Source organism: Terrapene carolina, unplaced genomic scaffold (genome assembly GCF_002925995.2).
Source record: "Terrapene carolina triunguis isolate 2854851 unplaced genomic scaffold, T_m_triunguis-2.0 Scaffold111, whole genome shotgun sequence".
In the NCBI taxonomy this organism is placed as follows: Eukaryota; Metazoa; Chordata; order Testudines; family Emydidae; genus Terrapene; species Terrapene triunguis.
This window is the reverse complement of record NW_020664462.1, coordinates 1,135,493-1,150,795: the sequence shown is the minus strand read 5'-3', so window position 1 is coordinate 1,150,795 and position 15,303 is coordinate 1,135,493. Positions and strand designations below refer to the sequence as shown.

The 15,303-nt window shown below is 46.4% G+C and overlaps 1 protein-coding gene across 1 annotated transcript in view; it reads right to left on the bottom strand.

The window, feature by feature from the left end:
- SCAP (SREBF chaperone) overlaps window positions 1-15,303 on the bottom strand; it is a 93,744-nt gene that overhangs the window by 59,004 nt on the left and 19,437 nt on the right. The window contains exon 2 of the mRNA XM_026651991.2: window positions 8,067-8,293. Within this exon, the coding sequence (XP_026507776.1) occupies window positions 8,067-8,188 (122 nt within the window). The 5' untranslated portion in view covers window positions 8,189-8,293. The remainder of the gene's footprint in view (window positions 1-8,066; window positions 8,294-15,303) is intronic.

Here is a 15,303-nt window from a genome sequence, read left to right as displayed (position 1 = left end):
GCTAACAAGGTGAAAACAGGCACCTGGAGCTAGGGCGCCCCTTCACAACACCCCTGCAGATTGCGAGGTTTTCAGCTACTACGGTGACGGGGACCACTTAAGTACTGTGACAGACCCAGACCAGTGGGGTACAGGAGTCTGGTAGAGGGCAAATATACTGGTCACTGGATGAGTAGTTTTCTGTTCCCTGAGTGACCAGAGCAGGGGCTGCACTAGAGTAATCAGGAACCGGCTAGAACCAGTTAAGGCAGGCAGGCTAATTAGGACTCCTGGAGCCAATTAAGAAGAAGCTGCTAGAATCAATTAAGGCAGGCTAATCAGGGCACCTGGGTTTTAAAAGGAGCTCACTTCAGTTTGTGGTGCGAGTGTGAGGAGCTGAGAGCAAGAGGCGCAAGGAGCTGAGAGTGAGGGTGTGCTGCTGGAGGACTGAGGAGCACAAGCGTTATCAGACACCAGGAGAAAGGTCCTGTGGTGAGAATAAGGAAGGTGTTTGGAGGAGGCCATGGGGAAGTAGCCCAGGGAGTTGTCGCTGTCATGCAGCTGTTACAGGAGGCACTATAGACAGCTGCAGTCCACAGGGCCCTGGGCTGGAACCCGGAGTAGAGGGCAGGCCCAGGTTCCCCCCAAACCTCCCAATTGACCTGGACTGTGGGTTCTCCCAGAGGGGAAGGTCTCTGGGCTGTTCCCCAACCCACATGGTGAATCTCTGAGGCAAGAAAATCCACCAGTAAGCGCAGGACCCACCAAGATAGAGGAGGAACTTTGTCACAGTACTGAGACGTGTTCCTGCTGTGCTGATGTGGCTGAAGTTGCCAGGTGAACTTCGTTCCTCTGCAGGTGCTGACGCTGGCAGAGAACACGGAAAAAAGAAAAGCGGATGAGACGTCCAGATGCCAAGGCAGCCTCCAAAGCACAGCAGTGGTGGTGCCAATGCAGGCACTAGACACAGTGCCACTGTCTTTTTCCTGATACACCCAGGCAAGCATCAACATGCGTGGACACAGCTGTAGTATTCAAGTTCTGGCACAGAAGAAGTCTCAAAAGCACCAAAATCACTGGTGTGGCCAAGCACAACAGATAGGCACCAAAGCCCAGACCCAGGTGACAAGGCAAAGTACCTCATGCTTCCAATATTGGTTTTAGTGGTCCCAACAGCTTCAAAGTGATGCAGAAGAAGAGATGGAGCAGCCACTGATAGGGATGCAGCTACTCCGGGGAGTTGTTCTGCTAACAGACTGGAAGGCTCCAAAGGCTGCAGTTAAGCTGTGCATGTGGCTCACAACAGCCACTAGAGATCTGGGGGGAAGGATAGCTCAGTGGTTTGAGCATTGGCCTGCTAAACCCAGGGTTGTGAGTTCAATCCTTGAGGGGGCCACTTAGGGATCTGGGGCAAAATCAGTACTTGCTCCTGCTAGTGAAGGCAGGGGGCTGGACTCAATGACCTTTCAAGGTCCCTTCCAGTTCTAGGAGATGGAATATCTCCATTAATTATTATTGGGGGGAGGAGACTGGTCCTGCTTTGAGCAGGAGGTTAGACTAGATGACCTTCTGAGGTCCCTTCCAACCCTGATGTTGTCAGATGTTACCGGTGTGGTGCTCTGCTTTCTCCTATGTTGATATCACTCGGCTGCGTGCGTGTGTTCCCTCTGTGTGCTGCCCAGCTCTGCGCAGATAGCTGACCCAGCAGACCCGAAGAGAACCCCCAATAACCACAGAGTCTAGTAAGATGCAAAGTCACGTCGACTAGGTTTATTGCGACCTTGGACACAATGGCAGTTCCCCGTAGATTACTTAGTCTACCGGGCATACTACGAGAAAGTGCCTCTTGGCAATGGGCCCGGCTCAGTCAGTGGCGGGACTTTCCACTGCCCCCGTGGCCGGACAAAGACATCACTCCAGGGATACATTCTTATACACAGGTACAAACAAGTTACACATCACTCCTGACGTATTGAGGTGCAACCCCTCTACGTAGCAAGATGCCACCTCTCACCTTGTACAGATTGGTTCAATCAAAACAACTCTATCCATCATTTTACCCTTTTGCCCTTATCATTGGGATGGGTCGGCCTGTTCCATGTTATCTGTGGAATGTTCCAGTATAGTGTGTTTTGGTACTATGTTTATACTTTAACGTTGCTAGGTGAATATATATTTATGCAACATCAGCCCTTTTCTTGCCAGCTTCTGTGAGCAGGGCCTGCCTCTGGCTCACAGCTTAACTTTGCTTTATGTTAGCAAAGTCTTGACCATTACTTTAGTTCAGGCCTTAGGCCTCATACCGGGCCTCTGATACCAAGGTTTATATCTCAGGGCCTCCTCTTACTACACCTGATATTCTATGATTCTATGATCCTGGCTCTTGCTCCACCAGTCCCTAAGGAGTTCTGCCAGTCTCATGCTAGGGGGCTGCCACCCAGAAGATGATGGTATCTTTAAGGAGAAAATGCACAGTAAAATGCAACCAGATAATGGCTAGGCAGGTGGAGAGCTGTGATGGTTACAAATTTGCACATCCTATTGTATATTTATTATCCTGTCCCTTTCATCCCACCCAGGACAGCTTGTCTATCTCACCCATCTGTTGGGTCTTACCTTTTTGTTGTGAAACTTGGGGGGAGGAGGAGAGATTATCACGTATTATGTATCTGTCCAGCATCTAGCACAATGGGAGGGACGACAACTGCAGCACCAACAAACCAAACCATTACAGTGAGTCAGATGCAGAGCAGGGATTAGAATGCAGGAATGGCTTCTCTTCTAGTGCTTAGTCCACTAGACCACATTACCCCCTGCCTATCTAGAGGACACATCTAAAACCATACGCAGAGAGGTATAGCTGGATAATTGCCTAGGCAGATTATGGCCCTGCTGTTATCTGAACGGAATATTCACACATTCAATTCAAATAGCCACAGCTATTTAAATTTTAATATGTAACCATAACAATCGCCGCATTTGCTCAAGCCTTGCCTAGAGGAACAAGCTTGTACCTTATTGGTACCTTGTGTGCGTTCGGAAACTGCCTTGGAGAATGGACTGCTGCAAAAAAACCCTTCAGAGTTAGACTAACTTAGAGTGTCAGTGTAAGGCAAGAAAGGAAAAGAGCATTCTCTAGCAGGCAAAGCCGGGGAATGAGAGTTAGGACTCCTGGATTCTATCCCCAGTCCTGCCTCAGACTCCTTTTGGGGTGGTTGCAACTTGCATCAATTTTCGGGGGAGAGAATACTTACCTATATCACAGGGGTATTGTGAGGATTAAAGGCTCTGAGATCAGATCAAAGCCATAGAATCTGAGTGTTATTTTATGGCCCTGTTCAAGGCTACCCCGATAACAGGCTTCAAAGAAGATGCTAACAAGGTTAGGTGGGTTTCAGCATTAATATGGACAGGCCTAATACAGCAACAGCTCTGGTGGCCACCGACAGAGGTAAGTTGGCAGTGGGAAGAGAAGAAAGGAATTGGGAGACAGCAGTGCAGTGACACTGAGAAATTCACCAGAGCCACTACTTCAGAAGCAAACAACATAGCACCTATGGAAACAAAAGAGATGTTTAAAATAAACCAAGCGCTGCAGCTGAGCTGCCAGAGGGATTCCAGCTTTCCCCAAGTGGCCAGGCACTGTGACAACTCAGAAACCTGACGAGATTAGTTCATTGTTAAGATGGTGTGCACCACATGACTCCAAACTGCTCTAGAATGAGTTAGAAGAGATTGGAGGAAATGGAGCTCAGGTGGGAAGGAAAGACTGAGGAAAACAAAGCTGAAATTTAGAGAGCAAAAAGGTTCCAGTGAGCATTCCTGAACACTAGCTGCCAGGCAGGAATGGAAAAGATGGAGGTGGGGAGGAAGAGAGTAGGGTTCTGAATCAATGACAACTCTAGAAAACAGGAAGCTCTAAGAAGCAGCCATGGTTCTGAGAAAGGTCCTTTCTAGAGACCGAGTGCCCAAAACACAGCTTACGGGCATTCTGTAACCGCAGCACAGAGATAAGAAGTGGTCATCTGCAGGTTTCGATTACTGCTGAACTCAAGTAATTGAGATACAGTATGATGCAGTCCAAGCAAATATATTTATGTCCCATTTGTTTTTCCATCTTTTCAACACAGCATAGAGAGGCAGGCTGGAGAACTGCCAGTTGAGCTAAGAGCAGCCGAGGAGCCAGCAGAACTGCCAACCCTACAGTTGCAAGCCTTCTTCAAAACACTGAATCAGAAGAGCAGAAGTCACCTCCGCCATCTACTCCTGAGGTTTCCCCAACTCAGCAGCACCACCTCCACGTTATCCCAGAGGGACCCTCTGCTAATGAATAAGCCAAAGAAGGATGGAGACCTGCCAGCCCTTACAGGAGGGAACCTACTAGTTACCACCACCCTGTGCACACACAGGTATCATAATAATATATGCCTTAGAAGAGCTCTGAGCCAATCCTCAGTCTGGCTGAGACAGGGAAAACAGCACAACCTCACCACCTGGGTCCAGTGAGAGATTCCACTGGCTGAAGTGTTCTTGCTGCCTGTTGCCCAAGAGAAACAAGGCTGAGGACACTCTACATTTCAATTCATTCCCACTTGTGGTCCTAAAAGAGCTTGACAGGATTCAGGGAGCAGTGCAAGACGCACGTGATCTATATGGTTTTTGGTTAACCAGGTTTTCGTTTTCTAGGCCAGTAATTATCCGTGGGCAGGGGTGGCAATGGCAAGGGATGGTCTGGTTCACAGCCAGCTGCTGGCAACAGTGGCTCACTGCTTAACTCTGGTAAATGCACAAACCTAGGCTAATAATGGTGAGATGCCAGTTTCTGAATGATGAATGAGTACTGTTTGCATTCCACTGAGGACTTCACGACTGTGCCCTGCTCTCAGGACCCCCAAAAAACAAATGTGCATCATGGGGACAAAGATTTTCATATTTTTATCTCCATACCACCAGTTTGGGTTTATTTTGGAAACAGACCAGGGTAGTCCCATTCCGCAGCGTATTTGCTTCTAATTTTATCAGTCACTCCCCCAGGAGACTGCAGTCCCTTTGGGTATTGGGAACATAAAGTAGCTTAGCTCCAAGAGTTAAAAACAGCTGAAGTCAGATTAGCAATTGAGTAAAATACAAAAATTTCTCAATTCACCTGAAAAAGTCCTTTCTTCTCTAGCAGGAAAGTCCACAGATCCATTACAATGGGTCTTAACCTTGCTTCGAGTTCCGTGGAGGCAGAACCAGACCTATCAATCAAGTCAGGCTGAAACAGCCACAACCTATGAAGCCACAGCCAGTTCGAGCTAATTCCTTTAAACTTTAGTCCTTGTGCCAGGTGGGTTTGATTTGCAGACTTTCCTACTAGAAGAAAGGACATCTTCAGGCCAGTTAAGGAATTTTGCTATTCTTTGCAGGGATAGTCTCCAGATCCACCAGACTGGCATGTCCAACAGCAAGTGTCTCACCAGAGAGGGAAACAAAAGATGGATGAGAAGATTACAAATCCCCCAAAACTGCATCTAACTATATATCAGTTAATGGGTGAGCATAGTAGGCAGAGCCCTCCTCCACAGCAGGGGCTGATGAGGCGTGCAAGTTTAATTTGTAACATTTGGCGAAAGTGTGGAAGCATGTTTCCATGACTAGGTGACCACCCAACATCTCTTTATATGTTTCATATGGTCCTTCAGGACAGGAGGCTTCACGAACATGAGCGTTTGAGGAGAAAGATGGCTTCAAGCTTGGAAAGCTTCTTGAAAGCAACAATTTAGCCATCTAATAACTGAAGCCTTGGTAGCTTCATTTAGTTTATGATGGGTGTTCTAGACCAACAAATCTAGAGACTGATTGAATTTAGTACTGCATTCAATGGTGGTGAGGTTTTTTTTAAAAAGCAACAGAGGGTCCTGTGGCACCTTTAAGACTAACAGAAGTATTGGGAGCATAAGCTTTCGTGGGTAAGAACCTCACTTCTTCAGATGCAAGTTTTTTGTTTGTTTGTTTGTTTTAAGAGCTGACAGACCATGCCAGAGATGTGCTCATTTCTGTTTGGTTGTTTAAATTTATTAAGTGTGTTTTGCATATTAGGCAAGAAGGCTGGAAGAAAACACTTTATTGTAACCAGATTTATCTGGGGAATGAAGGCTATGTTAACTCTTAGCAAAATTTGCCTTCATGAGATATGCAGGATTGCAACTCCCCATATGACCTTAAGTTCCCAAAAAAAAACCACACCATGCCCAATTGATTGAAGTCAGGATGACAACCTTTGAAGCTAGAAAATCTAATGGCACTTCTTATAAGGGATCAAAGGGTTCCCTAGTCAGGACATTTGAAACAAGTTTTAGTTCCCAGCAGGGAGTTTTCCTCACTGGTGTAGAGTTGAGAAGTAAGGCAGCTCTAAGGAATTTTATGTCTGAGTGAGAGGACAATCCCATGTCCATTTGCAGTCTCTAGTGAGCTGGCAATGCCTACCAAATGGTCATCAGTCAAAGGTCTTAGGCCTTTATTAAAAAACTTTACTGTAAGAACTCCAAAAAGATATGCTTTACCCTTGCCTTGAGTAGATCAATCCATTCTAATGACTTAGCACTACTATGCCTTCCCTACAGACCAGGCCCTTAAAGATGCCCTGTTTATGGCATACTTTCTCAAGGCTAAAGGTATAATAAAAGAGATTATTTGGATGTGTTTGTAACTGGTACCTCTTAAATATCCTGTAGCTAGATTACTCTGGGCTTGGCTGTGGAATTTGGGTTTTGAGAATAGAGCCTTCTTGAAGAGAAGGAATATCTGAGCGGTGCTTGCCATCTGAATTGGAGGTGAGAACCTAGACACTCCTGGACAACATGGGGCCAACCCAGCTCACTTTTGTTAAACTGCCCTGGAGAACATTATGAACAGAACTTCACTCATGATTTTGCCCATAGAAAAAAGCACGTGATCATAGCTACAGCCTATTGATCGCCATCTGGAATAAGGGTCCAGGATCTTTGCTAGATCTGGACCTGGATGCACATGGGTCCATTGATGGGGATGCAACCCAGGGCCTCCACTCAAAAATCTTGGGATGTAGACTCCCCTCTCCTGGATTTCTGTGTTCTCAAATGGAGACCCAGACCTATTAGTAATGGATACATCAGTAATATCCATTAGGAGGTTTTTAATCCTAGGGCCAACATTCCCCTGCCACGGGACATTGCCAAACACGGAGAAAGGCCCCTTTTATTTCACACTCTTCAGCAGCTGTCCAACACATTTTTGGAAATTTCTCTTTAAACAAGGTGGTGCCGGGAACTACAGAAATAGTAAATAATATCACTTCCTTGTAGTGTTATGCATATGGAGGAAGCTGCCCTACAGCAAGTAGAAGACCAGTGCTCAAGGGGCATTTCTTTATCATCTATTTTAACACAGTTTGGAGGCCCCCTAAAAGCAGGGATTTGGAGAGGAGAAGAGGCAGGTCATAACAGATCAACTTCCACCCTTTAGTTAATGTTGATCATTTTAGGCAGGTATTTAGGAGTATAAGCTCTTCAAAGCAGAAGCTATTAATGTGTCTTTGCACAGTGCTTAGCACAACAGGGTCCCCTGTCCCAACTGCCACAGTCCCCAAGACCCCAGTCTAAATAATAATGGCCTCTTACGAACCAGCCCAACATCCCCCATTATCCAGTAATAGTAAGTGCACCCCACTCCCCATCTGAGTCCCTATTTTCAGAGGAAGAGCCAAGCGATCAGGAGTTACAAGAACAAGAACTGGGCAGATGAGCTAGGGTTGGGCTGGATAAGAAGAAGATGACGAAGTTCCAGGCACAGTAGTTTAGGCTGAATATTGTGTAGGTAGGAGGGGAAGACCACCATTCCCCCTTCCCGGCCTCCTATTTCTGGTTCCAGAGTTGACCATTAGTTGGTCTGCTTTTACACATCAAGGTATTTTGTCCCTGGCTTCCCATTTTGCTCCTCAGCATGACAATGACTGGAAGCTCCTACGTTAAACCAAACACTTCAGGGACAGCACGTTCCACAGTGTGCATGCTCAGAGAAAGAACCTGAGCAATGACCTGTGCAGACAAGTATTCTGCAGCACTTACCAGCAGGCCAGGATACAGAGGCCAGTGAAGAGGATGATGGGAATGGGGTATGAAGCACACAGCAGCCCGTGGTTGTAGAACGCCCGCGATATCTTCTCGCGCAGCTTTTCAGTCAGGGTCATCCTCAGCTGTCGTCACCTAGCTGCCATCCCGGAATGCGTCCTGGGGGTTTCTCAGGTCCACCATGTGCAGCACTTCAGCAAAGGCACCGTATGCAGGATAGGAAGCTGGAAAGGGGAAAGAGAGTGCATAAGAGGAGCAACAGGAGCATCATCAGCTTGGCTTTACAGCCATCCAGCTGCACATCTCCTCGGGAGCAAGCTGGAAAAACACATTGCTCGGAAGCCCAGGACAAGAAGTTGTGCCATCAGGCTCCCTGACCACCAGACAAAGACAACAGGGGAGGATGAGAGCAGGTTGCGTGACATCAGTCCCAGCAAGTGAGCAGCCAGTCCGAGGGGCAGAGTGGGAATAGAACCAAGAGAACTTAGGTGCGTCGGGGCAGAGAGAGACAGGGCTGAGCAGAGAACAGAATAAAGTTATCAGTTCGAAGAGGGAGAGCAGAGGGAGAGATGAGATACCAGCTAGAGGGGAAGGGCTGAGTGGGAATGGAACTGGGGTGCCTGACGGATAGGAAGAAGAAGGGGCTGGGCAGAGCAACATAACTAAGCTACCACTCAAAAGAGGTGGCAGAATGCTGTCTGCTGGCATGCCAGTGAGAGGAAGGGTATGGGCCTAGTTGTCGGCAATACAAATACTGACCACAGAGAAGCACACTGCTGAGCATGCTTGAGGTTGAACCTCAGTATGAACATCCTGGCTGTTAGCAATCCGATCATGGTGATGGGGGGAGGCGGAGGAAGAGATTGGATCTGAACTTTACAGCTACAGACAGACAGTTTCAAGGCAGTTATTTTTGCTGGGAAAAGCAAGCAATCGTTTAATTTGCCAACCAAGCCAGAGTAGACTGTGCAGTAACATAAAACACAGCTTGAGTGCTTGCAATTGGCAAAAGACATTTTGTCTTGATTGTAGGACAGGACCTAATGCTTTGTTACTGCCTCACAAATACAGACCTAGAAGCTGCTCCAGGACCAGGCAGTTCAAACTTTTCTATAAAAATCTACTAGTATACGCAGACACTCGGGAGAGTTTAAAAAAATATTTGAAAGTGACTCACAAGCCAACCTGTTGGAGAGAAATGGAGTTTTTAAAAAGAGGCTTAGTTTGAATCAGCAGGGGATAATAATGAAGACGAGCCAACGAACAGAAACAGGAAACAGTGGATGTTAGAGAGGGAGTGGGAGAGGAAGAAACATCTAACAAACATATTCTAAATTTAGTCCAATAATATCCCCATAACCTAACCAAACCCAATCCAACCCAACTAAACCAAACCCACCTACGCAAGAAAAAAATAACACAGGCAGAGTCCAGCAGCAGAGTGGGCGGTATACAGTTTATTGCACTGAATGCAGCATGTCCGGGTACCTGCCTTGTGAGTAGGAGGTGCATGTGTGCATTCAGTGCAAGCAACTCATGGTCCTCAGAGACATAGTACAGGCTCTTGAGACCAGAGTGGCTGAACTGGAGGAGCTAAGGAAGACAGAGGTACATAGAGGAAACTTTCAGGGATACAGAAGAGCAGTTCCACCCTAGACTGACGGCCTCTGTGCTGTTAAAGAGAATGAGTGTCTTGGGGAAGGAGAGCATCAAGCTGGAACGGAGGGAAACAATCCCATAGTTGAGACCCTTCTTCCAGATGATGTCCTGGTATCCTCTCACACTGAAGATACCCCTCCACAGGAGGGGAACCCAGTTACTAGGCTGAGAAAGGTAACAGTAATGGGAGATCCAATTATTAGAAACAGAGTTGGGTTTGTGATTACAGGAAGAACCATATGGTGAACTGCCTGCTGGGGGCAAAGGTTGCAGATCTCACAAGACATCTAGACCGCCTTATGTGCTGTGCTGGGGAGAAGCCGGTGGTCATGGTACATGTAGGTACCAATGACATAGGGAAAGATAGGAGAGAGGTCCTGGAAGCCAAATTTAGGCTGCTAGGTAAGAAACCAAAGACCAGGACCTTCATGGTAGCATTCTCTGAAATGCTTCCAGTTCCAGGTGTAGGGCCAGGAAGACAGGCAGAACTGCAGGGTCTCAATGCGAAAATGAGGCAATGATGGAGGGAGGAGGGCTTTAGATTTATTAGGAACTGGGGCACCTTTTGAGAAAAGAGGAGCAAATGCAGGAAGGCCTATAAGATCACTCAGTCCTACTTCTTGTTCAGCCAATCACTAAGAGAAACAAGTTTGTTAACATTTATGGGAGATAAAGCTGCCCACTTAATTACAATGTCACCTGAAAGTGAGAACAGGCATTCGCATGGCACTGTTGTAGCTGGCGTCGCAAGATGCACTAAAGATTCATATGCTTCTTCATGGTTCAGCCTTCGTTCCAGAGGACATGCTTCCATGCTGATGATGCTCATTTAAAAAAATAATGTGTTAATTAAATTTGTGAGTGGACTCTTTGGGCGAAAATTGTATGTCTCCTGCTCTGTTTTACTTGCCATATATTTCATGTTATAGCAGTCTTGGATGATGACCCAGCACATGTTCGTTTTAAGAACGCTTTCACTGCAAATTTGACAAAATGCAAAGAAGGTACCAATGTGAAATTTCTGAAGATAGCTACAGCACTCGGCCCAAGGTTTAAGAATCTGAAGTGCCTTCAAAAATCTGAGAGGGACGAGGTGTGGAGCAGGCTTTCAGAAGTCTTAAAAGAGCAACACTGATGCAGAAACTACAGAACCCAAACCCCCAAAAAAGAAAAACAACCTTCTGCTGGTGGCATCTGACTCAGATGATAAAAATGAACATGCGTCGGTCTGCACTGCTTTGGATCGTTATCGAACAGAAATTGTCATCAGCATGGACACGTCCTGTGGAATGATAGTTGAAGCATCAAGGGACATAAGACTCTTTAGCACATCTGTCATGTAAATATCTTGCGACGCTGGATACAACAGTGCCATGTAAATGCCCGTTTTCGCTTTCAGGTGACATTGTAAACAAGAAGCAGGCAGCATTATCTTCTGCAAATGTTAACAAACTTGGTTGTAGAAGTGATTGGCTGAACAAGGAGGAGGACTGATTGGACTTGTAGGCTCTAAAGTTTTACAATGTTTTATTTTTGAATGCAGTGTACATAATTCTATATTTGTAAGTTCAACTTTCATGATAAAGAGATTGCACAACAGTACTTGTATTAGGTTAATTGAAAAATACTATTTTTTTTTTTACACAGTGCAAATATTTGTAATAAAAAGAAATATAAAGTGAGCACTGTACACTTTGTATTCTGTGTTGTAATTGAAATATATTTGAAAATGTAGAAAACACCCAAAAATATTTAAATAAATGGTATTCTATTATTGTTTAAGAGGCAATTAATCGAACAATTAATTTTTTTAATTGCTTGACAACCCTATTTGGAATATACAAGACCAGAAAATGCCACCATGGCTAAAAAACAGAGTAAAAGAGGCAGTTAGAGGGAAAAGGGCATCCTTTAAAAATTGAAAGTCAAATCCTACTGAGGAAAATAGAAAGGAGCATAAACTCTGGCAAGTCAAGTATAAGAAGGCTGAGCAAGAAAGTATTTGAAGAGCAGCTAGCTAAAGACACAAAAACTAACAGCAAAACAATGTAGTACTTCAGAAGCAGGAAGCCTGCCAAACAATCAGTGGGGCCCCTGGACAATTGAGGTTCTAAAGGAGCACTCAAGGAAGATAAGGCTGTTGCAGATAAGCTAACCTAATTCTCTGAACCTGCCTTCACTGCAGAAGATCTAAGGGAGATTCCCTACACCCAAGCTATTCTTTTTAGGTGACAAATCTGAGGACCTGTCCCAGATTGAGGTGTCAGTATTGAAGGTTCCGGAACAAACTGATAAATTACGCAGGACCAGATATTCAGTGTTGATTAGTTCAAAGTAATGCACATTGGAAAAATAATCTCAACTACATTTACCAAATGATGGGACCTAAATTAGCTGTTACCATTCAAGAAAGATCTTGGAGTAGATAGTTCCCTGAAAACATCTGCTCAATGTGCAGCAGCAGTCAAAGAAGCTAACAGAACATTAGGAACCACTAGCAAAGGGATAGATAAAACAGAAAATATCATAATGTCACTATATAAATCCATGGCACACCCACATCTTGAACACTGCATACAGTTCTGATCACTTCATCTCAAAGAAGATACATTAGAATAGGAAGGGGGGTAGAGAAGGCCAACAAAAATTAGAAGTATGGAACAGATTCCATAAGGAGAGATTAAAAAGATTGTAATCTTCAGCTTGGAAAAGAGACAATTAAGGGTGGATATGATAGAGATTTACAAGATCATGAATGGTACAGAGAAAATGAACAAGGAAGTGCTATGTACCCCTTTGCATAACAAAGAACCAAAGAAATTAATAGGCAGCAGGTTTAATACAAACAAAAGAAAGTATTCATACAACGCACATTCAAACTTTGGAAACAGGGGCTGTTGTGAAGGCCAAAAGTACAACCGGATTAAAAAAAAATTAAGAGAAATGTGTGGAGGATCAATGGCTATTAGCCAACATTGTCAGGGATGCAAGCCCGTGCTCCAGGTGTGTCTAAACCACTGACTACCAGAAGCTGAGACTGGATGACAGGGGACGGATCACTCAGTATTGCCCTGTTCTGTTCATTCCCTCTGAACGAGCATGTGGCACCACTGTGATAGATGGATCATTGGTCTGACCCAGTATGGCCATTCTTATCTTCTAAAACCCTGAGTGAAACCAGTCTAAAGCATATCGTATAGAACAGGGAGTGGGCAAACTACGGCCCACGGGCTGCATCCAGCCCACCAGCTGTTTTAATCCGGCCCTCAAGCTTCCACTGGGGAGCAAAGTCTGGGGCTTGCCCAGCTCCGGTGCTTCAGCCAGGGAGCAGGGTCAGGGGCCGCTCTGCACGGCTCCCGGAAGCAGCGGCATGTCCCCCCTCCAGCTCCTACGCATAGAGGCAGCCAGGGTGCTCCACTCCACACACTGCCCCCACCCCAAGCACCGACCTGCAGCTCCCATTGGCCAGGAACCGTGACCAGTGGGAACTGCAGGGGTAGTGCCTGTAGACAGGGCAGCACACAGCAGAGCCACCTGGCTGCACCTCTGCACAGGAGGCGGAGGGGGTACATGCCACTGCTTCTGGGAGCCACTTGAGGTAAGTGCCCCCCCCCCCGAGCCCGCACCTCTCACCACCATCCCCATACAGCAAATCCCTACCCCAGCCCTGATCCCCCTCCCACCCTCCGAATCCCTCAGTTCCAGCCCGGAGCACCCTCCTATACCCCAAACCCCTCATTCCCAGCCCCACCCCAGAGCTTGCATCCCCAGCCGGAGCCCTCACCCCCTTCCCCCATGCACCAACCCCCTGCCCCAGCCTGGAGCCCTCTCCTGCACCCTGAACTCATTTCTGGCCCCACACCGGAGCCCGTACCCCCAGCCAGAGCCCTCACCCCCTCCCGCACCCCAACCCCAATTTCATGAGCATTTATGGCCCGACATACAATTTCTATATCCAGATGTGGCCCTCTGGCCAAAAGTTTGCCCACCCCAGTATAGAATAATAAGCTACAAAATGAGACACTTAGATGTTAACACTTTCCACAATTCACAGAAAGCAAAGGTTATCCACAAGTTGTGTGTTGGAAAGATGAAATGTGTAATTTGCAGAAAGCATGAGATGTTTCCTTGATAAGGGCAACCTTCTTGTAAACGGGCAAAAAATCCTTTATTCAGGACCCTACCGCTGCTCATGTCAAATTCAGGGAAGCAGAAAGTGTGTCACTTTGTCCACAAGAAGCGCCCATTACTGGCTGCTCCATAACGTCCACCTGGAGGTGATCCAAAGTTGACCACCTTGTTTTAAACCAGTTACAGAGCTGTTAAACTGGATTTCAGCTTGAGATTTTGAAACACTCTGCAATCTGCAGGGCAAATATGGCCTTAATCTCAGATCAAGCTCTAACACCCACAGAGGGAAACTTTACAGAGAATCGCAGAGTCAGGAAAGTGTCTCAAAAAATGCATATGAAATCTCGGTTTTATGAGTCTTTGTTAACAGATCCACAGCTCAGCCAAGAGAGGAGTATGTGAAGATGTGAACCTTTCATTCTCTTCGCTGACACAGTAGGGGGAATCTGGATGGTATTACACAGGGAATACGGAAAGAGTTAACAGTGGGGGGGGATTCTCTCAGAAGAGCTACTTTTCAAAACTGATTTGGCCTGAGTGTAGTGCAGCTATAAATATAGGCTGCTCAAATGTTGTGCAGGCCAAGTTTAAACGAGGTAAACTTCATGATACTCTGCACTGAAGCCAGCACAACCTTCAGCTTGCTCTTTGGGATCTCAATAAAACTCTACAAGTCTGAACTGAGAATAGTGAATTTGAAAAGAAATCTTTCAAGGTCCCAAAAGGCAACAGCATCTTCAAGCCCTCATTAACACACTGGAGTGGACTGTGAGCTTATTCAGAAATAGCCACCATGTATGCTGGGTGTTTAGTCAGGCCAGATCACTGAAAACAATGATTTAAAAAAAAACATCAGTTGGAACATAGGCCAGAAACTGAATCAAAACTGATGCAGCCTGAGTTAGGGAAATCGCGTAGGACATTAAGACAGGCAAGTTTGTGAACATTGTGGCAGAGCTCTGACCTTGTCCCCGTAGGTCCTGCGCTTCTAGGCGGTATATGCTAGCCTCAGTGGCTCTCTGTGACCCTCCACGTAGCCCTTCTCTCTCTAGGGCCAGGGTTACAGTCTAGTGAGCCCTTTTCATCATAAGCCAGCAAGGAGGTTGGTGAGAGAATTCCCACAGTCTCTGTTGTCCCTAGGGCTTGTTTTAGAACAGTTTAGCCTCCTGTCCTGACAGGGGCCTGACTTCCCCTCCCAGGAGGTGTTCCTGTAGTGGTGGGTTGGGGGGAACCCGGGCCCGCCCTCTACTCCGGGTTCCTGCCCAGGAACCCTAATGGTAGCAGCTGTTGGCAGCCAACCTTTCACTGCCAGAGTTGCTACATTTCCCTGGGCCACTTCCCCACAGCTCTCCTGCTTCTCCCTTACCTTAGGGCTCCCTTATCAATAACTTGAGGGTGTCTTCATTAAACAGTCCTTCAGCCGCACTTCCTCTCCTCTGGCTCT